At 37.4% G+C, this 27,545-nt stretch overlaps 1 protein-coding gene across 2 annotated transcripts in view; it reads left to right on the forward strand.

The window, feature by feature from the left end:
* DCAF5 (DDB1 and CUL4 associated factor 5) overlaps nucleotides 1–27,545 on the forward strand; it is a 96,785-nt gene that overhangs the window by 41,103 nt on the left and 28,137 nt on the right. For both annotated transcript variants that reach the window (XM_079127089.1, XM_079127088.1), the window contains exon 6: nucleotides 14,296–14,509. In XM_079127089.1, coding sequence (XP_078983215.1) covers nucleotides 14,296–14,509 — 214 coding nt within the window. The remainder of the gene's footprint in view (nucleotides 1–14,295; nucleotides 14,510–27,545) is intronic.

Here is a 27,545-nt window from a genome sequence, read left to right on the forward strand (position 1 = left end):
TTGGTTCATAAAGCTGTCACCCACTGTCACATCCTATCCATATCAGACTTTGCATAAGGTGTCGACAGCACTGGCTCCTTAACTTGCCTGTTTGTTTATTTTTTTTGTGGGGGGGCAGGTACTGGGGATTGAACCCAGGGGCACTTAACCCAAGCTACATCCCCAGCCCTTTTTATTTTTTATTTTGAGACAGGGTCTCACTAAGTTGTTTAGGGCCTAAATTGCTGAGGTTAGTCTTGAACTTTCAATCCTCCTGCCTCAGCCTCCCAAATCTCTGGGATTACAGGAGTGCACCACTGTGCCTGGTTTGCCTGTTTCTAAAAGCACACATCCTTAAACATAATTTTTGCTATTGACCTACCCAGGAACTTTAGTGACTTCTTATTATTTTTGTTTAATTTGCATCCATGTCCAGAACTTACGAGGTGCTCTAAGAAAAAAAAATATTTTTGGAATGAATGTATGACCTACTTTACCGGATAAAATCAAAACTTCTTAAGCAGTCTGCCCTTTCTCCATGCAGCCTCCCTTCTCCCCTTGTACTACTCCCACACATACAAATGCACGCAGAGGAGAATTTTTCCTTCTCTCTTGATTTTTCTTTACCCACTCAGTTCCTAGTTACTGAGGTCAAGTGATAACCCATCAGGGAGAACTTTTTGCTAGACCTCCCTATTACACATTCTTCCTTTACTCACTGTGTCCCCAGGACCCAACAATTTTGGTACAGAGTTAAGTTTCTAATGAATAAAACATCCCTAGTAGGGGAAGGGATTTCTCTTTTCACAACTTCTGTAAAGTCTTTATGGTTTGTGGCATTCATGTTTCCTTTGTTAGTCACTCCACTTACCATTACTAATTGTTAAGTGACTCTGTTTTATCTCCAGCTAAGTACTGGAAAGGCTAGCTTAGATTAGAAGGCTATCTCTAACCCTAACCTAGGATAGCCTTCCCAGTACTCAGCGATTGCTTCTCAGAAAGGAGGTACTTGTGCTAATCAGTGTTATTACTTGTGTTTTTCTGTGAAATTTAAAGGACAGGACCATGTTTCATTCATTTTTAATCTCTAGTCCCTAGTAGTTCTTGCAGTACTATGGAAACTTACTGTATGTTGGATGAATACATAGTATTATACTCATCCCAAATCCCTAAAAAACCAAAGGTCAAATGTCTGATATGTAGATGCTAACACACAAGGTGGTGGGGATAGGAATAGGAAAGACAGTGGAATGGATCAGACATAACTTTCCTATGTACATATGTGAATAATACCACAGTAATCACAGCGTTGTGTACGTCCACAAGACTGGGATCCTGATTAGAATAAGATATACGTCATGGTTGTATAAATATGTCAAAATACACTCTACTGACGTGTAACTAAAAAGAACAAAATAAAAATGAAAAATAGTCTGTATTTTCAAAGATAACTTTCTGTAATGTTTCTGCACCTGAAATCCCTGAGTATAATGCCATGGATCAAGATGTTGTTTCTGAGAAATAATTCCTTAGTGGACGTGTAGGGGTTCTTGCTGGGCTTTGAATGCCTTATCAATTTTGTGAGAGAAAGCCAGGTGTTCTAGTGAAATTGTTTTCTAGTTTTTAGGCCACAAGATGGAGCTATAGAATCAATTTTGCCCATTCACGACTCCAGTTCCTGGTATCCTAACCTAGTGATTCTCAAACTTAAAGGAACATCAGAATCACCGGTGAGCTTGTTAAAGCACTCCATTCTAAAGCCCATAACTAGAGATTGAATTGTTGGTCAGGAGTGGGGCTTATGAATCTGCCATTTTTAAAAACATGACCCAGGTGATTTCACAACTTTGTCTTACATGATGGAAACAGAGGAGTTTGGTGAATTTGCTACCAAGTTCAGCTAGACTCGGGGTTTTTGGGCTTTAGACCAGAGCCTTCCTGTGTTCTTCACACCAAACACAGATGTTCCTTGAAAACTGTAGCTTCAGATCACAGCATCAGGGGACTATTTAGTGCATGGACAGGAGATTTAAAAGCATGTACCATTTCTTGTGCATCCTATAAGTCTAGTTATTCAGGAAGAGGTGATATCAGAACCCTGAATCAAGTGAACTTTGTTATTTTAAAATCAAATGTTTACCTTTTCTTTCTAAAACATTTTGTAAAATTATTTTCAAATATTTATAAAAGTAGGATAGTAAAATGAACTCCTATATCTATCACCCAGCTTCATTGTCAACCTTGTTTTAGTTGACGAACTTGTTTAATTTATTCCTCATCTGCAACACCTCCTACTAATTATTTCGAATTAATTTTCATATGGCAACTCAGTTCCTCCATAAATACTTTAGTATGTATCTTTAAAAGATAGTATTAAAATTTTTCTAAGGTAGAATTCACAGTAACATAAAATTATCATTTTAAAGTGAACAATTCAGTGGCATTTTAGAACATTCTTCTATCACTTAACATGTTTTTTAGCACTGGGGATTGAACTCAGGGCTTGTTAGGTGGGTGCTTTGCCACTGAGTTACATTTCCAGTCCTCATTTAACTTGTTTTGTTTTTTTAATTTTAATTTTTTAATTTTTATTTTTACATACTTTATTTTGATTCATTGTACACAAATGGGGTGCAACTTTTCATTTCTATGGTTGTGCACAATGTAGATTCACACCACTCATGTAATCATACATGTACATAGGGTAATAATGTCTGTCTCAGTCCACTATCTTTCCTTCCCCCACCCCCTCTGCCCCATTTCCCTCTATACAATCCAGATTTCCTCCGTTCTTCTCTTGACCCCCTTGCCACCCCTCATTATGTATCATCATCCACTTATCAGAGAAAACATTCAGCCTTTGGTTTTTTGGGCTTGACTTATTTTACTTAACATGATATTCTCCAACTCCAGCCATTTACCAGCAAATGTTATAATTTTATTCTTCTTTATGGCTGAGTAATATTCCATTTGAGATTCATCCACGTTATGACTTGTATCAGTACTTCATTACTTTTCATGGACGAGCGATATTTCATCATATGTGTATGCACATGCTGTTTATCCATTCATCCACTGATGGACATCAGGGTTGACTCATCTTTGGCTATTGTGAATAACACTAACATTTGTTAGCAAATGTTTGAGTACCTATTTTCAGTTTTTTAATGGATATATACCTAGTAGAAGATGAATAATAGAGTAATACCATTTTGAGGAACTACCAAACTACTTTTCTGCAAAAAGATTCTTCTTCTTCTTCCCCTCCTCCTTCCCCTTTCCCCTCCCCCTTCCCTCTCCCCCTCTTCTTTCTTCTTTCTTCTTCCTTCATTATTTTGGTACTGGGATTGAACCTGGTACTTAACCACTGAGCCATGTCCTAGACCTTTTTATCTTTTATTTTGGGACAGGGTTTCACTAAGTTGTTGAGGCTGGCCTTGAACTTGTGATCCTCCTACTTCAGCTTCCTGAGTTGCTGGGATTACAAGTGTGCAGCACCATGCCTGGCTGTTGCAAAAAGATACATATATTCTTAAAACATAACCACAATATTATTATCCCACCTAAAAAATTGACCATAATTCCTTCATACCATCACATATATTGTTGTTACAATTGGTTTTTATGAATCAGCTTTCAAATAAGGTCTATACAAAGCAATTGGTTGACATGGCTTCTAAGTTTCTCTTAGCAAATAGGTATTCCAGCCTCTCACTTTGTTCCTTGCTATTGATTAAAGAAACTAGATTATTTGTCTTATGGAATGTCTTACATTCCTGTTGATGCTGATTTGTATTCCTGAATTATCATTTAAAATGTTTCTCTGACTCTGTTTTTTCCCATATATTGGTATTAGATCTAGGGGCTTAAACAAATTCAGATTTTTTTTTTTTTTTCTTCTTTTTTTGAGGTGGGGTCTTGCTGTGTTGCTCAGGCTGGTCTCAAACTCCTGGACTCAAGTGATTCTCCCACCTCAGCTTCTCAAGTACTTGGGACTGCAGGTGCATGCCACTGTGCCTAATCCTTGATTTTTTTAAGAATAGTTTCAAAAGTATTTCCTAAACGGAATTATGTATATCTGTAAGGAAACTAAAAGTTTCTAGCTAACTCTCCTTTTGTTTTAAAATACTTTTGATAGACTTTTTAGTTTAGCTTTTTAAATACGAGTAATGCTGGTGATGATGTAGAGAAATTGGTTCCTTCATATATTGCTGATGGGAATGTATAATGGTACAGACACTCTGGAAAATAGGTTGGTGGTTCTTTTATAAATTAAAGATCAACTTACAATCCAGCAATTATATTCTTGGGCATTTATCTAAGAGAAGAACACTTATTTTCATACAGAAGCTCATACATGATTGTTTTTAGTAGATTTAATTAGAATGACTCAAAAGCAGGATACTGTGCACATATCCTTCAATGAATAAATAACTAAACACACTGTGATACATTCATACCATAGTACTACTCAGTGATTAAAAAAAGAACTATTGACATAAGCAATAACTTCAGTGAACTCAAGAAGATTTAAAAATTTTTTAAAATTTGTTTTAATTAGCTATACATTATAGTAGAATGCAGTTTGATACATCATATCATGTATTTTTGTACTAGGGATTGAACCCAGGGACACTGAACAAGGACATTACAGTTTTCAGAGTCCTTTGAGAATTTTTATTTGACTGTTGTATGAATTTAAAATAATGACTTAATTTCAAATTTAGCATTTGTACCAGAATCCTGTGTGGCAGTTTATTATATGAAATTTCCCTTAAGAGGCTCTTTTAAATTCCCTACCTCATACTTTTCTCAAAACTATTTTCCATAGTCACTCTTTTAAAGGTTATAAGACAAGTTCGTGTTCATTTTAGAAAAACTTGGGAAATAAAATAAAGCTATGTGGAAAATAAAAATAACCTAAATCCTATTGTCTACTTAATTTATCTTCTTAATGGTTTTAGTATATCCATCAATCTTTATATTCTTCACTACTTTTAAATATAATTGGGTAGGACATTTATTCAGTACCTACAGAATTCATTGGTTACTTTCTAAAATCAGATAGGTGAAACTATTTTATGTGTGTATTTTTTCTTTCTTTTTAAATTTTTCTTAAATTTTTTTTACTTGTTCTATTGGTTATACATGACAGTAGAATGACACATTGTACACAGATGCAAAATAACTTCTCATTCCTCTGACTGTACATGGCGCTGAGTCACACCAGTAGTGTAATCATACATGTATATACGGTAATAATGTCTGTCTCATTCTACTGTGCTTCCCATCCCCATCCCTCCCCTCACTCCCTTCTGCATAATCCAGAGTTCCTTCATTCTTCTCTACACACCCCCACTAGGGATCAGCATCCACTTACTAGAGAAAACATTCACCCTTTGGTTTTTTGGGATTGTCTTATTTTACTTAAAATGATATTCTCCAGTCCCATCCGTTTATCAGCAAATGCCATAATTTCATTCTTCCTTAAGGCTGAGTAATATTCTATTGCGCATATGTACCATATTTTCTTTATTCATTCATCAGTTGAAGGCCATCTAGGTTTGTTCCATAGTTTAGCTATTGTGAAATGAGCTGCTATAAACACTGATGTGGCTGCATCACTGTAGTATGCTGATTCTAAGTCCTTTGGGTACAAACCTAGGAGTGGGATAGCTGGGTCAAATGGTGGTTCCATTCCAAGTTTTCTGAGGAATCTCCATACTGCTTTCCAGAGTGGTTGCACCAATCTGCAGTCCCACCAACAGTGTATGAGTGTACCTTTTTCCCCACATCCTCACCAACACTTATTATTGCTTGTATGTTTATAATTGCCATTCTGAGTGGAACGAGATGAAATCTTGGAGCAGTTTTGATTTGCGTTTCTCTAATTGCAAGAGATGATGAACATTTTTTCATATGTTTGTAGATCAGTTGTATTTCTTCTTCTGTGAAGTGTGTGTTCAGTTCCTTAGCCCATTTATTGATTTGGGTTATTTGTTTTTTGGAGTTTTTTTAGGTTTTTATATATCTTGGAGATTGGTGCTCTATCTGAAGTGCATGTGGTAAAGATTTTCTCCTATTCTGTAGGCTCTCTTCAAATTATTGATATTTCCTTTGCTGAGAATAAGCTTTTTCGTTTGAATCCATCCCATTTATTGATTCTTAATTTTATTTCCTGCTCTTTAGGAGTCATGTTAAGGAAGTCAGGTCCTAGGTCGACATGATGAAGATTTGGGTGTAGTTTTTCTCCTATTAGGAACAGGATCTCTGTTTTAGAGCCTAAGTCCTTGATCCACTGTGAGTTGATCTTTGTACAGGGTGAGAGATAGAGGTTTAATTTCATTTTGATACATATGGATTTCCAGTTTTCCCAGCACCATTTGTTGAAGAGGCTAACTTTTCTTCAGTGTATATTTTTGGCACCTTTGTCTAGTATGAGATAACAGTATTTATGTTGGTTTGTCTCTGTCTCCTGTTTTGTTTCATTGGTCTACATGTCTGTTTTGGTGCCAATACCATGCCATTTTTGTTACTGTTGCTCTGTAGTATAGTTTAAGGTCTGATAGTGTGATGTCTCCTGCTTCGCTCTTCTTGCTAAGGATTGCTTTGGCTATTCTGGCTCTCTTACTTTTCCAAATGAATTTCATGATTGATTTTTTCTTTTTATGAAGAATGTCATTGGGATTTTAGTAGGAATTGCATTGGATGTGTATAACACTTTTGGTAGTGTGGCCATATTGACAATATTAATTCTGCCTATCCAAAAGCACCGAAGAGATTTCCATCTTCTAAGGTCTTCTTCAATTTCTTTCTTTAGTGTTCTGTAGAGGTCTTTCACCTCTTTTGTTAGATTGATTTGCAAATTTTGGTTTTGCTTTTTTTTTTTTTGAGGCTACTGTGAATGGGTAGTTTTCCTAATTTCTCTTGCAGTGGATTTAAATGAATCTATTTTTTAAATTTATGGTTGGTTTCCTAAAACTTATTTTTTCTTTTGAATTTCTTTTCTGTGAATATTAGAAACTTACTCTAAATTATAAGAAACAAAGATACCTTTGACCTGTTAAATTCTTTTTTTTTTTTTTTTTTTTTTTATGGTGTTAGGGATTGATCCAGGAGTACCTTACTACTGAGGTACATCCCTAACCCCACTCCCCACCTTTTTTAAAAATCCTGATACAGGGTTTTGCTAAGGTTGCTTAGGAACTCACCAATTTGCTGAATCTAGCCTCGCACTTATGATTCTCCTGCCTTTGCCTCCTGAGGTTATAAACTTGCTTAAATTTATTTTTCTTCTTCTTTTTTTGATACTGGGGATTGGACCCAGGGGGACCCAACCACTGAGACACCTCCCCACCCCTTTTTGTGTTTTTTTTTGAGACAGGGTCTCACTGAGTTGCTTAGGGCCTTGCTAAGTTGCCAAGGCTGACTTTGAATTCATGATTCTCCTATCTCAGCCTCCTGAGCCACTGAATTACAGGCGTGCACCACCATGCCCAGCTAGGCTTACTTAAATTCTTACTTTTTGTTGGTCACTGAAGTGATTAGCAAATGGATGCATTTAACTCTTTTGAAGGATGTATGGTGGCGTCATGTGAAGAGAAGGAGACCTAAATGGTCATTGGCAAATTATTGTTGAGGGCCATAATTTTGTACCTAGGAGTAAGGACTCCTATTTCTCTAACTTTATGCTGCTCTGTTGCTTGCTTCTCAAGATTGGGTTTTGTGGGCAGACAAATGTCAGGAGCTGTGTGAACCTTGATGGAGCATTTTTATTTGTAAGTCAAGAGTTTTTCATATTGCTGCTCATGATCCATTTGATTATTTACTCAAAATGTATTTATTAAATGTTTATTATATACCTAATACTATTCAAGCTTTCAGATGTACATGAAAAAGATAACTCGTATTTGAGAAGGAATATTCCAGGGTACAGAATCTATAAGTGCAGATGCCCTACAGCAGGAGCATGCCTGGACTGTTCTAGGAACAGTAAAAGGGGCACCATGTTATTAAAGTGGAGTAATGTAAGAAGAGAGTGCTAGGGTCAGAGACATAGGGATGAGGGTAGGTGGTGGTATTATCTAGAGCCTTATTCACATTGTAAGAAATTTGGTTTTTACTTTGGTTGAAATGGGGAGTCACTAGAGTTTTCAGCAAAGTAATAATGTGATGGGATTCAGGAAGAATGGAAGCAAGAAGACTAGGTAGCAAGCTCTTTCGGTAATTTGGTGGGTCATGAAGTCAGTTAAGTGGTCACAAATATTTATTAAATACAAAAAAAAAGAAAAATACAGTATTGCATATAGTAGGTAGTAAGCATCTTTAACAAATTTATACTAAACAAATGTGGGTTTTTTGGGATGCTATGTAAAATGTATTTAGTACAAAGGATTACTATAAAAACATTTAAAAGCTATTGTTCTGAGACATTCATATTATTGCCAACCAGGAGTGACTTTGACTTTCAGATGTATGTATGCTCAGCAAATGGTTTCTGTAGGAAAGAAGTTGTTTTTATATATTATCCTGTTTCATCAATCAGCAGTTTGAAGACAGAGTGCTTTCCTTGATCTTCCTCTCTTCTTTTGTTTCAACTCTTTGCATAAGAGTTAATTTTACAGCGCTGAGGATATAGCTCAGTTGATAGAGTGCTTGCCTCACATGCATCAAGCCCTGGGTTCAATCCCCAGCTCCACAAAGAAAAAAAAAAGTTAATTTTAAGAAGTACAAAATTGTAATTTTTGTTTTCTGACCCTCATCTTCTTAGGATCTACCACCCCACCCAAGACTTTGCTTCTTTCCTCTTTAACATTCCTCTAGCTTTGTGGCCTTGTCACCTAGCACTCAGTGAACCCATCCCAGTTTCTTCTTCTGCCATTAGGGACTGCCTATTTATCTGCATGTCTTCCCACCCACTCCTGCACTGTTAACTGTTGCTGTAGCAACTGCCATCTTAATCTACCTCCTTCTCCTTGCTTTTTTCTTCTTCCTAACAACCACTGTTCATTGAACTCCCTCCTTAGTTTTATATACTGAGAGGTCAGGGCTGATGATATGTAAGATGAAGATAAAGTGTCTGTTTCACAAAGCTTATGGTAAAAGGGTTTTGTTTTTGTTTTTAATAAGCCAGGCCATCCGATGAACTCTAATGACTAAATATTTAGTACTTAATCCTGTGAGAAAGTTGTAAGTATCCTAGAAGATAGCTGTTATGGTGCTGCCTTTTAATGAACTTTAATATCTGGGTTGATTCTGTGTGACTTGGGATCTCTGGGCCAAAAACAATAACCTTGCCTCTAGAATGCCCTGGGCATGTTCTGGTTCTGGAAGATGATGATTAAAAATATTGCATTGCCTGCCATCCATGTTTGCTTCTTGAATGGGCCACATATGCCACTTAACTATGTAAAGACCTCCTTATCAGAAATTCAATCAAGCCCTTCTGCCATACTCAGTCAGAATGAGTATGGCAGATAAATTTCTGGATACTCAACAAATACACTGAACCCATAAATATATTTTAAGCCAGAGAAGCTTAGTGGTGAATCATATTCAGAGAACAATAAATTTGTTTAGTCACAGATTCCCGTGAGTTTTTCTTGGGCTAGTTGCCTAACAGCTTTTGGTTTCCTTTAAAGAAATTCTAGTCTTGGGACTGAAGATTGTACTATTTTAGAAAAACAAAAAGTTGGGCATGGTGGCACATGCCTGTATTCCCAGTTACTTTGGAGGCTGAGACAAGAGGAATTCTTGAGCCTACACGTTTAGCCCAGCCTTAGCAACATCTCAAAAATAAAAACAGCAACAACTAACCAAACAAAAAGCAGGGAGAGGGCTGGGGAGATAGCTCAGTTGGTAGAGTGCTTGCCTTGTAAGCATAAGGCCCTGGGCTCGATCCCCAGCACCAAAAAAAAAAAAAAAAGCAGGGAGACCCCACATGCACACCCAGATTCTTCAGCCACTTTCCAGCTCATAAAAAAGAAATGACTAAGGGATTATTGGGACCTTAAACACATTTGAATGAGATGAGTGATGGATTGTGACTCCCTGAATTTGCTCACTTTTACCTAATTCTAGTATCTTCTAGGATTTGTTGTGTTACAGGAAGTGTAGAATACTTCATGTCCTTTATAGGTCATCCTGTCTTAAAGCAGAAACTAATGAGGGATTTTCTCCCCGATCTGGAAGACCTCAATTCTGCCCCTTTGCATGTGGTATGAACCGGCTCTGGTGCCCGAGTTGGAATACTGCCTTTGATGGCACACGTTGCGCAAGTCTTATGGAACTTTCACATAGAAAATGTGGGGAAATTCATGCCAGTGGGCTTTGGAAAATCTTGTAGGCACTATCAGACAGCATCAGATAAACTACTTAACCGTGGACTTATGGTGACCTAAGTTCATAGACTTGGAAGATTTTTCAATTCCCTATATTGTGCTGGACGTACTAGTCAGTCACTTTTCCTGGAAGCAACCTCCACCTGTTTCTCTTCTGTTTCAAGGCCTTTGACGTTAATCAAGTATTTTTACCCTGCTAGAACAATTAAGAAGTGCAGTTGAGTTTTTGTTGTTATTATTGTTTGTTTGTTTTGTATCTTAAATAGACAACAACAAACAAAATGCAGAAAGGACTGTTTTCCTGATATTCGGAGGTACTCTTGCATTTTTCTCCGGGTCTTTTGCATGCTGACCTTTGGATCACCTTCTACTGCATTCCTGTTGCATTTTACAGAAAATCCTTGGTCGAAGATACACTGAGAATAATGTATTTCTTTTATTTTTCCTATAGGATTTTTTTTTTTTATTCAAAGTCATTTTAACTTGCTTGGCTAGTACTTCCAAGATACTGCTCATGTCCTCAGGGTGTGTGGTAGCAGCCATTTCTCTAGAGGAGTGGAGACAGTAGCATCTCTGTCATCAAGATCAGCATCCAGAAAGCAAATTAAGATTGGAGGATTTTTGTTGCATAGAAGCACTGTTGCTTCTCCAGAGGAAATGAGAAATTTCTTCTTCTTCAGGAAATATGTTGAAGACAGGAAAAAAAAAATTAAGCATTGTAGGTAGAGAGGAACTCTGATCTTAAAAGGAATTGGAGTCATTGCTAATAGACTTGGGACTGTTAAAATTGCCATATTGTGTGGCTAGCTTTTCACTGAGACACTGGTAATCTCTCATTTCTCCATCTTTCCATCTCACCCCCCCACCCCAATTCCAAAATAGGATCACATTTCTCAAAGTGTGATTAGAGAATCACCTGCATCAGAATTAACTGGGGTTCCCTGTTAAATTCAAATACCTGGGCCCACTTCCCAGACTGAATTAGAATATCTGGGGGTGGATGCTGAGAACCTACATTTTAAAAAAATTCTAGATGATTTCTTATGCATATTACACTTGGAACCATGAACTATAGAATCTTTGACATTATGTATCCTGACTGTGAGAAAAAACTACTTTTAAGCTTTTTCTCCCTAATGAACTAAAGCATCCTTATTTTCACCAGGAATGGCCAGCTCAGCACCCCTGCTGAGAAGATATAGTTAGTGATAACTACAGTTAATCACTTTCTGAATTTCAGGTGTCATTCCATTCCTCTGGAAGAAATCAAATTTTGTACCCAAATATGAAAGATTCAATGTTGGTAACTGCTGCTCTGTAGATAGCACTCCCGAACATTCTAGGAGCAAGATTCCTATGCACCCTCTTCGTGTGAGTCAGGTTCCCTGCCTAGAAGTGTAGGCAAGAGAAAAGTAACCATCCTGGAGTCCACAAACATAGCCCTGTAGTGTGGTCATGTTGCAAATGGTGGGTCAAGCAAGTAGCTTAGACTGAGGTGAGATGGGTCCATAGGCCTATTCTGGGCAGATTCTTCTACAGTCCTGACTAGAATGGGCAGAGAAAGTTCCTGTTAACAGATGGGAAGGGCGTTTGCTAGTCTCTCCAGCTTCCTGTCAGGGTTCTTGGGCTGTTGCAAATCCTGCTGCTACAGCTAGTGAGGCAGGCCAAATTTCTTTCTGTCGAGTCTTGTTTCTACTCCCCTCCCCCAGTTTAGGATGCTGGTTTATTTGCACACTCCAAGCTGATCTTGGATTGAAAGGCTCTCATTGTTTTTGAGCTCAGTGTTTAGATAACACCACATGCCTGTGGCAACCAGGGCACCCTGTAAAGGAAATGCCTGGATTCTAACAGCCTCAGTCATTCGTTCTTTCTGTGTGTGTGAGTGCGGTCTGTGTTTAGAATCATTATAAAAGCATTTCTCTGCAGGAATTATTACTTGGGGACCTTAGGGGTACCTGGCTGCTCCTTGACGTCTAAGTTTTCTGTCTCTTCTTTCTTCCCTTTCATTTCACTCATAAGAGGGTTACAGGCTGTTTTACCCAACCCTGTTTCTACAGAGCCACAGCACCAGAGCATTTCTCCCTTTGGTGAGAAGACTGTTCTGGGTGGGTGGGGGACTCGGGATTGACTGTGGTGGTAGTACAGGCTGTTTTTATGACCTTGCTAGCTTTTAAAGCTTCCATAAAATATCTCCTTTCTTGTCCTCTTAATCTGTCCCATCACTCTCTTGCCAAAAAGAAAATGTGTTATTTCTTCTGGTAACAAATAGCTGTTTAGGTTTTCTCTGGTTAAATGGTTCTAAAACTTCTTAAAAATGCTTCAAATCTGCAAGGCATGGTGGTACACTTCTATAATCCCAGCTACTCTAGAGACTGAGGCAGGAGAATCTTAAGTGTGAGGCCAGCCTTGGCAACTTAGTGAGACCTGTCTCAAAATAAAAAATATAAAAAGAATTAGGGATGTAGCTAGTGGTACAGCACTACTAGTTCAATCTGTAGTATATACACAGAAGAATTTCAAATCTGTTAGACTCTAGTTTAGATATCTTGATGCCCTTTCCATTGCTGTAATTTCTAGAATTTATAAGCCTTTTTCTCTAAAACTACTGGGGTCACTTCTTTTCCATGACAAAAATGTCTATGTGAGGCAGAACAGGTTATTAGCTCTGATGTGGCACTCCTTTCTGCAGTATCCCTGACATACATACTTAGCCTCACTTTCCTACCCAGTAATTCAGTGCTCCAAGAAGTGAACGTGAAATACAAAAAAGAACTTGGTTATGGCATGGATGGCAGGCAGTCATCCCTCAGTAATATACCTGGACACTATATTACTGTATCACTGCCAGAAAGATAAAACATACACAGACATGTGTATATCAAAACCAATACCATAAGAGTACTATATAATTTTTAAAGTTCTAAGCCACCCTGGTTCACTGTAATATTGAAAGTATCTTCTGAATCATCCTAAGAAATTATTTAGAATCATACTATGTGACTTTTAAAAAAATGTTATGAACATCATGAAACTATAGAAGAATTTTAGGTGAACCAGAACATACCATTCCCTAGTGAAGCAAGATAAATGAAATTGTGTGCATTTATCAAAGTATATTTCAAAGTTAAATATAAACATGGGAATTATAAAGGGAAACAAGACAAATTCCTTTTTCAATTGTTGTACTACTTGTACTACATCTAAATTTAAAATTTTTCTTTGGGGCTGGGGTTGTGGCTCAGTGGTAGAGTACCTGCCTAGCCTGTGTGATGCACTGGGTTCGAGTCTTATCACCACATATAAATAAATGAGTAAAATAAAGGTCTAGCAACATCTAAAAAAATAAAAAATAAAAAATTTTCTTTAATATTCGCTCTCTGGTTATGCCATATGGAATTAAAAATTCTGTGAACAGACTAAAAATTAAAAAATAAATGATTGTTATGCTTAAGTATTATTATTATTGAAAAAATATCCAGAATAGAATAAAGTATCTATTGTTCTTGCTGATAGTTCTTGTGTTGCTAATACAAAGTATAAATATGTCATTTTACCATCCACGATTTAGCCATTAAGGTGGACATGACTCCCTTTCCTTGATGAATATCTTGATGAATATCTTGATGAATATCTCTTAGGGTATGTACTTAACTTGGGTAATCAAAATAATGATTTTAATATTTCTCTTTTTTCAAGATGTTTTATTATCCCTTTTCTTATAAATTTTACTAGAAATTTACCTTTTGAAGATTGAAGAGACTTGACATTTTAAGTACTTTGTTTTAATGTAACCAAAGAACAATTCTTATTCTTATTATAACCTTCTAACTGCTTTATAGAAATATCCTTTTGCTGAAATTCCAATTTGTAATCCTGAAAGAGGTCTTGGACACAAGTGAAGAAATAAATTCAATGTGTTTTGCAGACTCTTGTCCAGCCTGCCTCGTGCCTAATCCCTGTGCTTTCTGCTTTCCAGCTCTCTCCTGCGTTATGGTGGCAACCTATCCCTCCAAAGTGCCATGAGTGTGCGATTCAATAGCAACGGGACCCAGCTCCTGGCCCTGCGGCGACGCCTGCCCCCTGTGCTTTATGACATCCACTCCCGCCTGCCAGTGTTCCAGTTTGACAATCAGGGTTACTTCAACTCATGCACCATGAAAAGCTGCTGTTTTGCTGGAGATCGTGACCAGGTAAGTACTTTCTGCCTCCTGCATCCTGTGTCTTTGTGTACTAGTCTCTTTTCTTTAGCACCTGGTCAGCTAGAAACAATTGAGGACTATGAGAGTCTACAGATATTCTAGTTTCCTAGTGAGTTTCTTCATATAAGCTGCCAGTGGGTATTATGAGACACACATCATAAACCAAGGCTGGCTACAACATGGTTCTAAGCGACCAGTCCTGTTACATTTATGAACAGATTTTAAAATTCCAAGAATGTGCCATTTCCAAAGAAAGGAAGGAGTTCTTGGAAAATTAGCTTGATGATAAGAGAAAGTTTTAGTTTTCTTGTATCAGTAAAACACAGTGAGAATCAAACATCTTAAGTATCTTCCAAGATACATGCATCTTGAATGACTTCTTGAGATGGTATCTTTTTGTTGGGAAATGGGCTGAGCAAATTTGTTTGAGGCAGCCAGATGCTGACTCTGTTTTTACTGCCGCATTACAACTGGGACTGGAGAACCCAGGCTGTGAGTTTCCATCCTTTTTTTCAGTGGCCCTGGGAATAGAGATTCTGATGTTGATTTAAAGCTGGCAGTTTAAAAACATACATAGCATTCTTGGTGCTTATCTCTCTTGGCCACAGAAATTCTGAAATGGGTGTTAGTGACTAGTTGTACTGATCTGAGCAACTGATCTGAGTAAAGAAAAATCAAACAATTTATTTTCTTCTCAAGGATGACCTGTCTTATTGCTACTTTACATTCAGGTTGTTAAAAAAAAAAAAAAAAAAAAAGAAAAGAAACCTTAGTCTCTTGCTGGTGCTTTTTTTTAGTACTATAGATTGAACCCAGGGGTGCTCTATCACTGAGTTACAGCCCTACCTGTTTTATTTTCTATTTTGAGTCCCAGGTTGGCCTCAAATATCATCTTTCTGCCTCAGCCTCCTGAGTTACTGGGATTATAGGCATGTGCCACTGTGCCTGGCAAAAGAAACAATTCTTTGAGAACCTTTCAAGACCCCACTTTTTAAAGGCTAGGATTTTTCTCTTTAGGCTGAGGTTGCTAGAAACTCTCTCCCTAATGTTGTAGTTTAAAGATTAGTAGATGTAGTAGAAGTAAAATAAACACTTGCTGAATTGAGTTGAATGTGGGTAGATAAGAATATTCAAGTTTTCCAAGATAGAACCTTCTCCTTTTATAAATAATGTATTTATTTTGCTGTACAGGGGAATTAACCCATGAGTGTTCTATCACTGAGCAATATCCTAACATCCACCCTGCACCCCTTTTAAAATTTTTCTTCTTTTGGGAGGGTGGGGGGGTACTGAGAATTGAACCCAGGGGCACTTTTTACCATTTGGCTACATCCCCAGCCCTTTTTATTTTTTATTTTGAGATAATCTCACTAAGTTGCTGAGGGTGGCCTCAGATTTACAGTCCTCCTGTGTCAAGCCTCCTGCGTTGCTGGGATTTACAGGTGTATACCACCTGGCTTAATTTTTCATTCTTGAAATAGGTTCTCACTAAGTTGCTAAGATGACCTTGAAATTCCAATCCTCCTGAATCAACCTCCCAAGTAGCTGGGATTATAGGTATGCGCTACATACCCAGCCAAATTCAGAATTTAAACTCAAGTTGAAATCTTAGGGCTACTTAGCTGAGATCCACACTGGAGGCCACTAGATGGCCTCAGTTATATAAATGTTATCTTTGGAGGAGGCCACAGCACCTAAATGACTTAGTTTTTATTTGCTTATGTGGTATTGTAGGCAATTTGTTTCTTAGGTGGGAAGAATCAGTTTCTAGAGAAAAGATGATCAGATTCTCAATAGAACAGAGAATTGTCTGCTATGAAGAATGGTTGATTTAACTCCATATGGCTGTGGAAATAGCAACCTAGTCCCCCATTACTACCTTTGTTTTTTCCTTTGATCTTTGCTTCTGTTGATTCTTCCATCTTCTGTCAATTTACTATGCATGTGATTTTTATTTCATTAAAACTATTATAGTTTTTTAGACTTTATTGCCATGAACTCTGGCTGAAAGACAAGAGTTGAAGGAATATGGATATTGTATTTTCTTCAGATTGTATATTAGCAGCCAAAGCATGTCTTCACTAAGTCCTCAAAAGACCCAGATCGTATTTCTGTGGCCAAAATGTGGAGCAGCACCTAGACCATTGTTTCTCAACCTGAGCCCTGTTGACTTTTTGGCTGAATGTCTTTATGGTGTGGGGTTGTCCTGTGCAATATAGGGTGGGTGATAGCATTCCTAGCCTTTCCTTGCTAGAGGTTAATAATATCATCCTCTTTTGTCCTCCATACAACCAAAAATGTCTCTAGATATTGCCAGTTGACCCTTGGAGGGAATATTACCCCTGATTGAAAACCTCTGATCTAAATTATATTTACCAATGAATTAATGCTCAGAAAGCATTAGGGCAGGCATCGCAGAAGCAGAGCCAGGCAAGGTATTTTGTGATGGTTCTGGGTATGTACACTGAGGTTATAGTTAGTTTTGTATTGCACATTATATCTAATGATAAAAACATTGAGTGCTATTTGATTTTCTCTATTCAGATTTTTTTTTTTTTTTGACTAGTTTGTTATTTATGACTTTTTGCCCTGAGGGGAGAGTTTATGGGTACTGTATTCTTTCTGATAGAATGCACTCCTCTTTGGTTGGGGTACATGGTTTTTCTTGGATGATGGAGAATGCAACCATTGACTCTGACTTTCAATCAGTCAGTTAATCCTAGGTCTCTTCTTATCCCCCCATGTAGATCATCAGAGGCACCTAAGGGAATAGGAAATACAGAAATTTGAACTTGGCTGGTCTATTCATTCCTTAAGAGACCAAGAAGTGTAGCTAATTCATTATTGTCTTGTCTCCAAATCCTGGTATATATTGAAAGCATGATAAATCTTTGTTGAAGTGACTCTGTACTTTGGTCGATGTGTGGTATTTAGCTTTCTGGGCTTAAGGCTCCTCTAGCTGTAAATCAGTATTGATAAGTATCATATTTCCTGTTCAACTCTTAGGGACTTTTGGTAGGATGAATTAATAATGGGTTTACAGTGAAGCTGTCAATTGAGCTTATAGTTTTTAAGTGCTGCACAAGAGACCAAACATGTCCCAGTCCTGGAAAATGTCTCTTCTGGGTGATTTATAGACCCTGACTTTCCACACTCTAGGCTAAACAGCAGCTGCCACAGTCCGGTATGACCTGCACAACTGACATGTGTATTTGACTAGTCTAGACAGGATCCTTTTAGCTGCTTTAAGATTTCAAAGTCTACCCTTTCCTTTTATTGGTGTGAGTGTATGTATGTATGTATTTTGAGATGGGGGTTTGCTAGTCTTGAAACTGTGATCTTCCTGCCTCAGCCTCCCAAGTAGCTGGGATTACAAAGTGCCACCTCATTCATATATAGACTAGGAATGCCTCCAGCCTGAGACTGTGCTCTGAAACTCTTCATTTAGTCAAAGGCTAGGTAACCATTCCAGAGAGGAATCTTGAGAATTTCCATATTGGGAATGAACATAGATGGGAAAAGCAATAAGTGATCCTATTTATTTGAGATAGCCTTCTGGCTTTTAATTACAGAGAGTTTAATCAGGCCACACAAATGGATCCAGGTATTATGCCAGAGGGCCTGTGCTCCTTTTTAGACTATCCTAGGTTTGCTGGGTAATTCATTAACCTCAAAATGAAATTGAAATTTCAAGAAATTGGATTCAGAATAAAGTACAAAATATGTTGAACCTACTTTGTGTCTTCTTCATTTTTATTGTCCCCATTATAGATGAATTCTAATCATAGAGCTATTAAAGAGCAGTTTGTACAAACTCTTCCTTTCAACATCAGAATACTGAGACTTACAAAGGTTAGGTAACATAAGTAACCACTATGCAAGTTTGTAGCTGATTCAGGACTAGAACCCATATTTTTGAGCTCTCAGTAGAGACCATTTTTCACTGTATAAGTGGTCACAACTTGATGCCACTAGTAGCAAGGCAGGCTGCCAAAACGAGTGAATTAGACTGGGAGTCTACAGTAAGGAGTGGTGGAAACTGGCCAACTGGACAGCCCACATTTCATCATAGTGGGAGAGCTTCTATTCAGTTTAAGCCCATTGTTGCCATGTACGCTTCCATTTTGCTAGGGCTCTGATTTTCTTAAAGAGGAAGATAGATTTTATGTAAACTCTCATTTTTTAATTATTTTATTGATTTTTAATTATTGATTGATTTTTTTCTTTTTATGAAGAATGTCATTGGGATTTTAGTAGGAATTGCATTGAATGTGTATAACACTTTTGGTAGTATGGCCATATTGACAATATTAGTTCTGCCTACCCAAGAGCATGGGAGATTTTTCCATCTTCTAAGGTCTTCTTCAATTTCTTTCTTTCTTTCTTTCTTTCTTTCTTTCTTTCTTTCTTTCTTTCTTTCTTTCTTTCTTTCTTTCTTTCTTTCTTTCTTTCTTTCTTTCTTTCTTTCTTTCTTTCTCTCTCTCTCTCTCTCTCTCTCTCTCTCTCTCTCTCTCTTTCTTTCTTTCCTTTTCTAGTTTCATTCCAGTATGATCTGATAGAATGCAGGGTAATATGTGTATTTTTTTTGTATTTGCTGAGAGTTGCTTTGTGGCATAACATATGGTCTATTTTAGAGAAAGACCCATGTGCTGCTAAGAAGAAAGTGTATTCTCTTGATGATAAATGAAATACTCTATATATGTCTATTAAGTCTAAATCATTGGTTGTATCATTTAATTCTATAGTTTTTTTTTGTTGTTGTTGTTGTGGTCTGTTTGATTCTTGAAATTGAGAAGGGTTGTTTGATATATGTAGATGCTCCATTGTTTGGAAATACATGTTTACGATTGTTATGTATTGTTGGTGTATGATTCCTTTAAGCAGTGTGAAATGACCTTCTTTATTCCTTCTGACTAACTTTGGTTTGAAGTTCACTTTGATATGAGGATGGACACCCCTTCTCATTTACTCAGTCCATGTAAATGATATGTTTTTTCCCAACCTTTCACCTTCAGTCTGTGGATGTCTTTTCCTAGGAGGTGAGTTTCTTGAAAACAGCATATTGTTGGGTCTTTTTTTTTTTTTTTTTAAATCCAATCTGCCAGTCCATGTCTTTTGATTGATGAATTTGGGCCATTAACATTCAGGGTTATTATTGAGATTTGATTTGTATTCCGAGTCATTTTGGTTTATTTTTGGTTTTTAACTTGACTTTGTTTCTCCTTTGATTGACCTTTCCTTTAGTGTAGTTCCTCCCTTTGCTGGTTTTCACTGTTTTTGTTTGTTTGTTTTTTGTTTTTTGTTTTTGTTTTTTTTTTCATTTCCTCCTAATGAAATATTTTGCTGAGAATGTTCTGTAGTACAGGCTTTCTAGTTGTGAATTCTTTTAACTCTTGTTTATCATAGAAGGTTTTTATTTCATCTTCAAATATGAAGCTTCATTTTGCTGGATATAAAATTTTCTTTCAAAACCTGATATATGTTATTCCAGGACCTCCTGGTATTGAGGGTCTGCATTGAGAAATCAGCTGAGATCCAAATTGGTTCCCCCATATGTAATTTGATTTTTTTTCTCTCTCACAGCAGCCTTTAAAATTCTATCTTTATTCTGTATGTTAGTCATTCTCATTATAATGTGCCTTGGTGTGGGTCTGCTATAATTTTCCATTTGGGGTCCTGTAAGCCTCTTGTAGTTGATTTTCCATTTGATTCTTTAGATTTAGGAATTTTTCTGATATTATGTCATTGAAAAGATTGTGCATTCCTTCGGTTTGTATCTCTATGCCTTCCTCTATTCTGATAAATCTTAAATTTGGTCTTTTCATGTTATCCCATAATTCTGTTCAGGTTTCTTAATCATCTCCTCTGTGCGGTCAGCTTTATTTTCAAGAGTATATATTTTGTCTTCATTGCCTGAGGTTCTGTCTTCCAAGTGGTCTAGTCTGTTGGTGATACTTTCCATTGAACTTTTGATTTGGTTTATTGTTTCCTTCATTTCAAGGATTTCTGCTTGATTTTTTTAATAATCTCTGCCTCTTTATTGAAGTGATCTTTCACTTCCTGTATTTTCTCTTTAATACCATCCTTTATTTTGAAGATCAGTCTAACTATATATTTTCCAAACTCCATCTCTGACATTTCTTCTACTGTGTCGTCTGTGGATTCTGTTGTTGGAACATCTTGGTTTTGAGGCACTTTTTCCCCTTGTTTGTACATGTTGTTTGTGTGTCTTCTCATCTAAGCAGTATGGAGGTGAGGCAGTACAGATTCTACCCTGTAGTCTTATAGTGTCCCGAAGGCTTTCAGTACCTCACTGCTGCCACTGCTTTTGACTCTTTCATTGCACACCCTCGCTACCGGTCAGTGGAAAGTGGCTGGTCTGTTCATCTTCCAGACCCCTTATTCCTCTCGTCCTACATCAGGCCCCAGTGGGAAAGGGCTCGGGTGTTGACAGCACAGGAGAGCTCATCCTACCCCGGCTTAGCAGCTGTGAGCACAGAGCTTGGCTCCAGAGCAGCAGAGAGAGAAGGCAGCTCTGACTGTGATACCTGTAGGAGGCCTCATTTTTTAATTTTTGCAACAAATTCAAACTTATTGTATGGATAACACAAACCTACATACTATACACGTTCTGCTCTAGAACCACCAGTTGAAGCCTCTGTGCTTCTTTCATGTTTAGCTCCATGATTTGTCATCAATTATGGATGAATGAAGACAAGTTCTTTTTTCCTGGCTCCTACTGAATGCTTCCCAACTTTGTGTCTGTCTTATCCTCCATCTTTTAAATATAAAAGCAGGGTTTTTTTTAATTATTTAGAGATTATTTAATTAGTTTGTGTAATCAAACCCATGTATATAAGACTCTTACATAAATTAAGTATAAGATTAACATTTGTAGACCAATATGACTGTTGATTTCTGTACAATGCCAACTCAACACAGTAAATTGGAATATTTTTCTAAAGTTGACAACACAGCTAACAGTGAAAGCAGTTCTTTACTGAGCATTTATTGTGTGCCAGATGCTGTGGTAGACAGTCACATGACCTTCCCGCTTTGAGATTTTTATTCAGAGTTATATATTCAATCTGTCTTTCTTACTTGTGGCTATAAATACATGGCTTATTTCTAGTTAGCATTTTAATTATTCAAGTTTAATAATTTACACCATTGAATTAGGTGATAGACGTAACATCAGATTGTTTGGGTATCAACAGAAACCCCAACTAAACACTTGAACTTTTGGAACTGAATGTCACTATGTTGATCAGGCTGGCCCCAACTCCAGGTTCTCCTCTTAGTCTCCTGAGCATCAGAGACTGTTGACTTTTTTTTTTAATTCAGGTGATCTTCTAATCTTGCAACATAGTGAGGAATCTTGCAGTAAAGTAGTATTCCTTCCCCTGGATGTTTCCTGAACCAAAGTGTTCTCTTTGCTTTCACATCCTACTTACATATTTTTTTCCTCCTCCTCCCTGAAGCCTGGCTGGGTACGTTCTTTCTGTTTGCCTAGTTTCACATTCCCTTCTGTGTCTTCAGTGAGTCAGGTTTCTTTAACAGGGTTAAAAAAGAATGTTTCCACCTGCTAGCTTTTTGGCACATACTTGTAAGGCAGCACTCAGCTTTTGTTCCCTTTCTTTCAGTTCCTTAAATGGCTCTTGTCCTAGATTGTGAGTCCAGCAGAGCAGAGCAGGCTTCTAGGAAGTCATTCTTTCAGGCTAGAGGCATGTGTGTCTGGAAGTGGACAGACAGTCTTATCATTTTAAAAATTTCTCTTGCATTAGTCTCATCTACTGGTAGGCCTGATAGTCTGTACATCTGGCTGAAAGAGGAATCTGGACGGAAAGAATAGTAAAACTAAGTTTTCTTGAAAGGATTGAGCACTGGAGCATCTGAGCACTGAGATCTACACAGGTCTTTGTTTTTAATTTCAGATGGTGTCCTCTGTCATGCTCCCCTGCCCCCCAAATCATAACAAAATCATCCTGCTCCATTGCCTTTAGACCTTACTTGTACCCTGTAACTCCAACAAAATGACCTTGAATATGTGGCCTGATCTCAGACAGTTCACCACCCAACCTCTGTGTTGATGGTACCTGGATAGAACAGAGGTGCTCTCCAGGCCAGAGAAGTGCCTCGTAAAGTTATAATGTTGTTTTTTTTTTTAATAACTTCATGCAGTCCTGATGATGCCCCGGTGGGGGCCTGGTATGCCATATAGATATGAACTAAAAATACACTTTTAATAAAGGAAAATTCAACTTGGGTTCCATCCTTCGATTTGTATTGTGTCTTTTAGACTAATTTATTTTCATCTCCTTGCCTTTCTTTTCCACTGTTATATTTGTATTCTACAGACCTTTCAGAATAATTGGATAGGTTTCATCTCCATGTGAGATAGGCCCAGCATAATTTGAAATGACTGATCTAATCGGTAACAGAACCAAACTAGAACTAAACTCAGGATTAATCTTGCTCACGAGTGTGCCCTCTTCCTCATAGGCCTGCTGCCACCTGTGTTGTTGAGATCAAGTGGCGATGTTGTCTTCTATGGGCCGATGGGGAAGAGCCGAACACAGAATGTTGTGGAAGAGGAATTCCTTCTATGTATTGTTTAGGGAGTGAATATTTTAGGAGACTTTTTGTTTTATAGAGAAAAGGTAGAACAAAAATTACTTGTTTATTAAAGCATCCATTTTTAACTCTTTCTGAACCCTGGAACTTTCTGAAAGAACAAAAGCTATAAACATTCATCTCAAAAAAATGCACATATCCATATAGTTTTACATATAATAATTAAGGGATTTATGGGACTCTGGGAACCTTAAAAGCTCAAGTATTATTAACCTTAAGATTTTTCCCTTGGATAAAATCATCTTTTGCCCACTTACTGACAGATTAAAATTAAAAATTTAAAGGATTTTGGAATGTGTACAGTCTATTAGAGATGGTCTGGTTTATAATTGTTCAGTTGAAAAGGAGTTCTTGGCAACCTTGATTTCTTCTTAGGCACAAGTGAAATTGATGTAATCTAGTGACATGACATGATCATTTTTTTTTTTTTTTCCCCAATGTATAGCTCCTGGCTAGGTGTGTAAGCCCTACTAGGAAACCCTGGTTGATATTAATGACGTTGGACAGATAGAACCTCTCCTACCGTTCCTGTCCAGCCTACTTAGAGATATGATTCTCAGTACCTTCACCTCTTTTTCTGGTATTTTTAAGCTTTGGAGAAACAAAGTAAAATAATATTCCTTCCTTGGAATGCTTGGAGACCTTTGCTTGAATGAAGACTATAAATACAGATGGACTGAAGTAAGTGATGCAATCTCCCCATTTCCCAGTCCCCACATACCAAAATGGAGGCCCACAGAGGGGAGACTGGGTACTGAACGCCATTTGATTAATGGACTTTCAATCCAAGTCTAGGTTTCCAAAATGAGTTTTGCTAAATAAAGATTCATCTTTAAGTAATGTGCACTACTTTGTTACAACAGCTGTTGGTAATTTAAAACATTTTAAGTTTCTTTCCTACTGAGTATTTGACTATTATTGGCTGCCATTATGGAATATTTCTTTATTAATAGAATTTTTCCTACTCAGAACCCATAAAGATTGGTTATTTTAATGAACCAAAGGATTCCAGGAGCCTAATGGAGATGAAATGGCAAGTGATCCAAAGAAGCAAGAATAATATAACTTTACATGTAAAAATAGTTTTAATATTATAGGTATGCATATTTATGTGCTTTTATTGGGAGCCAATTATTTCTCTTATCACAAATAAAATAAATCTGTGGCTTTGCCCCTTTCCAAAGAAAATATGTGCAAATTTCTTTGGATATTTGTGGCAGGCTCTTGGTATAAATATGATCACAGGTGTATTTTATACCAATTATCAAACCTTTTTGTGGAAATGGCCTTCTGTAGAGCACATCTCAAAGTTCTTCCATCAGATTTTTCCCCTTCTGATAAAAGGTCAGGGGAAATAAGAACTGTATTTGATTTAAATGTTAAATAGCAATCTCTCTTCTGTTACTAATCCATTTATTACAGAGCCATCTGGTTTTTCTGTCCTTGTCAATATAGTTAATCAGACAGGCATGTCATTTATTGGAGGATAATTAATCAATTATTATGGAAAGAGTCTTTGGAGGGATCTATGTAAGCTGACCAGTATTCAGGGACAATACCTCCTTCAGCAGACGTTTCAGAGTATCAAATGCAGACATTCGCGCGCGCGCACATACACACACACACACACACATATACACATTTATGTATCTCTCTGTCCACCCATCCATCCCATCTATCTAAGAGAGCTGTGAGAGACTTTTGTTTCCAAAGGTTCTGTTGAGTCATATTCTGCATATCAGGTGGATGGCTTATCCCTTCTGAAATTTTCTTCTTCATAACTCAGATTGGGTTGGGCATTTTGTTTATATTCATATTTCTAAACCTACAAAGGCTATAATAATGTAATAGTAGGAAGTTATCTGTATTCCAAATTTGGGGTTTTGTTTAACCACAGATGTTTAATTGAAGGTGTTAAGTAGAGACAAATAGTTGCATTGCTTGAGGGTACTAATTAACTTGATTCCCCCCCCCCCCAGCAAGCTTCTGTTTAATAATTTTTCTGTGACAGACCACATTTGATCTTTTTTTAAACCTACAAATCACTAAAAATTTTTTGTGTCTTGGGTGACTCTGTGAGCTTCTCTGGGTATCCTAGCTAGCAAAATACCCTGCAAATGAAAGAATCTTTCTAGAGAACATGTATAATTTAAGAGATAAAGAAAGATGTTTTAGTCAGCTTTTTCACTGCTGTGACTAAAAGACCTGAAAAGAACAAGGTTAGAAGAGGAAATTTTTATTGTAGCTTACAGTTTCAGAGGTTCAGCTCATGGTCAGCTGACTTCATAGCTCTGGATCTCCATGAGGCAGAAGGGTATGGCGGAGGAAAGCAGCTCAGAACAAAGCAACCAGGAAGCTGAGGGAGAGTTGCATTCACCAGAGAAAAGTATAAACCCCAAAGGCATGCCCCTGGCAACCTACTTCCTGTAACCACACTCGACCTGCCTACAGTTACCACCCAGTTAATCCATATCAGTGATCGATATACTGATTAGGCTACACCGATAATAATCTAATCATCTCACCTCTGAAATGCTTGCATTGTCTCATACATGAGCTTATGAGCTTTTGGGGGACACCTCATATCTAAACCACAACATTGGACATTACAACAATACTAGAGAGTAGGGAGTATTACTTGAGTAGCTGTTTTCTATAAAGGTTAGTAGATTAACAGAAGACATTTGGGCAAATGAGACAGTGACAGTGCTAATTCAGTAATTTTTTTTTTTTTTTTTTTTTTAGTGTTTTTGGTGGTGGCCATGATGTGTTCCTTCTTGAAATCTATTAAGAAGGAGCTGCTGTTATCTCTCCCTATGCTTGAGCAAGTTATATCTGTATACTGACAGTGGATTAACTAAAAGCCTTCCATTCTTTGGACTCAAATTAACTACTTAAAATGACTAGACTGTTTGAGATTAGTAAACAGGTTGTCCTCTTGGATCACAGAATGAATGAACAGTGGGGTGTGGGTCAGAGTGTGATCAACCGTTAATATCTGTGGCCAGCTGGAAAGGATAATGGTTAATAGGGATCCACACAACTACCCAGTCTCATTTTTACATTGGTATCACCCATGTTGCCCACAAACCCAAGTTAAAATTAAGTATGTCTTCTCCCTAGTCTGAAGTAACCTATGGTCTTCTACCTCCTCCTTCAACTCAGAACATTTTGGGAAATGGGGACTCCATTGCAGAATATTTAAAACATTTTTTCTCCTTCTTTAGAGACCTCACTGTTGTTCTCAGTCAGGATACAAGGTAAAGACTCATGTAAAGTGAGTTTTTTTTTTTATTGTGGTTTACCCTGCACTGTTTAGAATTTAGAGGTACACTTAAAACTTAGATAAGTGAAATGAATTCTTCATACTTGTGCCCCATTCAGCCATAAATTTAATACTACCTTAATTTAGTTTTTGCCCTTTTCTAAAACTGAATAGCCATCATTAGGCTTTTTGATGTTTTAAATGCAAACATTGATTGTGAAGTCCTGCATCACAAAAGGAAATGAAAATGTTAAACATAGGAAATCACAGCAACCATTTTTTCTCATCTTTCTATAGTTTGCCTATTTATAGAGGGCTATCTGGTGCCAAACTTTTCTGTTATTTAGACCAAAAGCCCTTTACTTTGAGTGAGCTTCAAGCCCCAGACACCAGATACCTTGGTTAAGAGTGTTTTCTTACTGTTTGAAATTAGATATAAAGATATAAAGGGAAAAAAAGGCGTGAAAAGAGGAGCTCAATGGTAGGGCACTTGCCTTCCATGGGCAGGGCCCTGGGTTCAACCCAGCAATCCCCTTGCTTCTCTTCCCCCACTCCACACACACACAAGAAAGGAAAAGAGAGAGGAAAAAACCCTTTATCTCCATTCTTACCACTTGAGGTAAAGTTCAATCTTATGATTAAGTCAGATAATTAGTGTGTTTTATATGTTTTAATATAATTTTTATCCTTTGAATTTCTTTTGTTAGTGGTTTGCATTGGAACTATTTAGTCTTTGTTTTCTTGCTTATTTTCCCTGGAATCCCATAGCAAATATTTGAGGTAGCCCACCAAGACTTGCAGTGCCCTGTTAGTCCCTCTTGAGCACTAGCCATTAGCTGGCCTCAGTCTGAGGCTCTAACCAGCCAGTGTCCAGGAGGTAATGACTGTCCCAGCACAGCTTTAGAAGAAAGGCCTCTTTCTTTTCTTTTCTTTTTTTTTTTTTTTTTTTAAATGTACTGGGAATTGAACCCAGGGGCACTTAACCACTGAACTACATCCCCAGACTCTTTTTTTTATTTTTAAAATTTGATTTAGGTCTCACTAAATTGTTTAGGGCCTTGATAAATTGCTGAAGCTGGCCTCAAACTCTTGGGATCCTCCTACCTCAGCCTCTGAGTCACTGGTATT

The sequence above is a fragment of the Sciurus vulgaris genome (genome assembly GCF_902686455.1).
Source record: "Sciurus vulgaris genome assembly, chromosome: 2".
Taxonomy (NCBI): domain Eukaryota; kingdom Metazoa; phylum Chordata; class Mammalia; order Rodentia; family Sciuridae; genus Sciurus; species Sciurus vulgaris.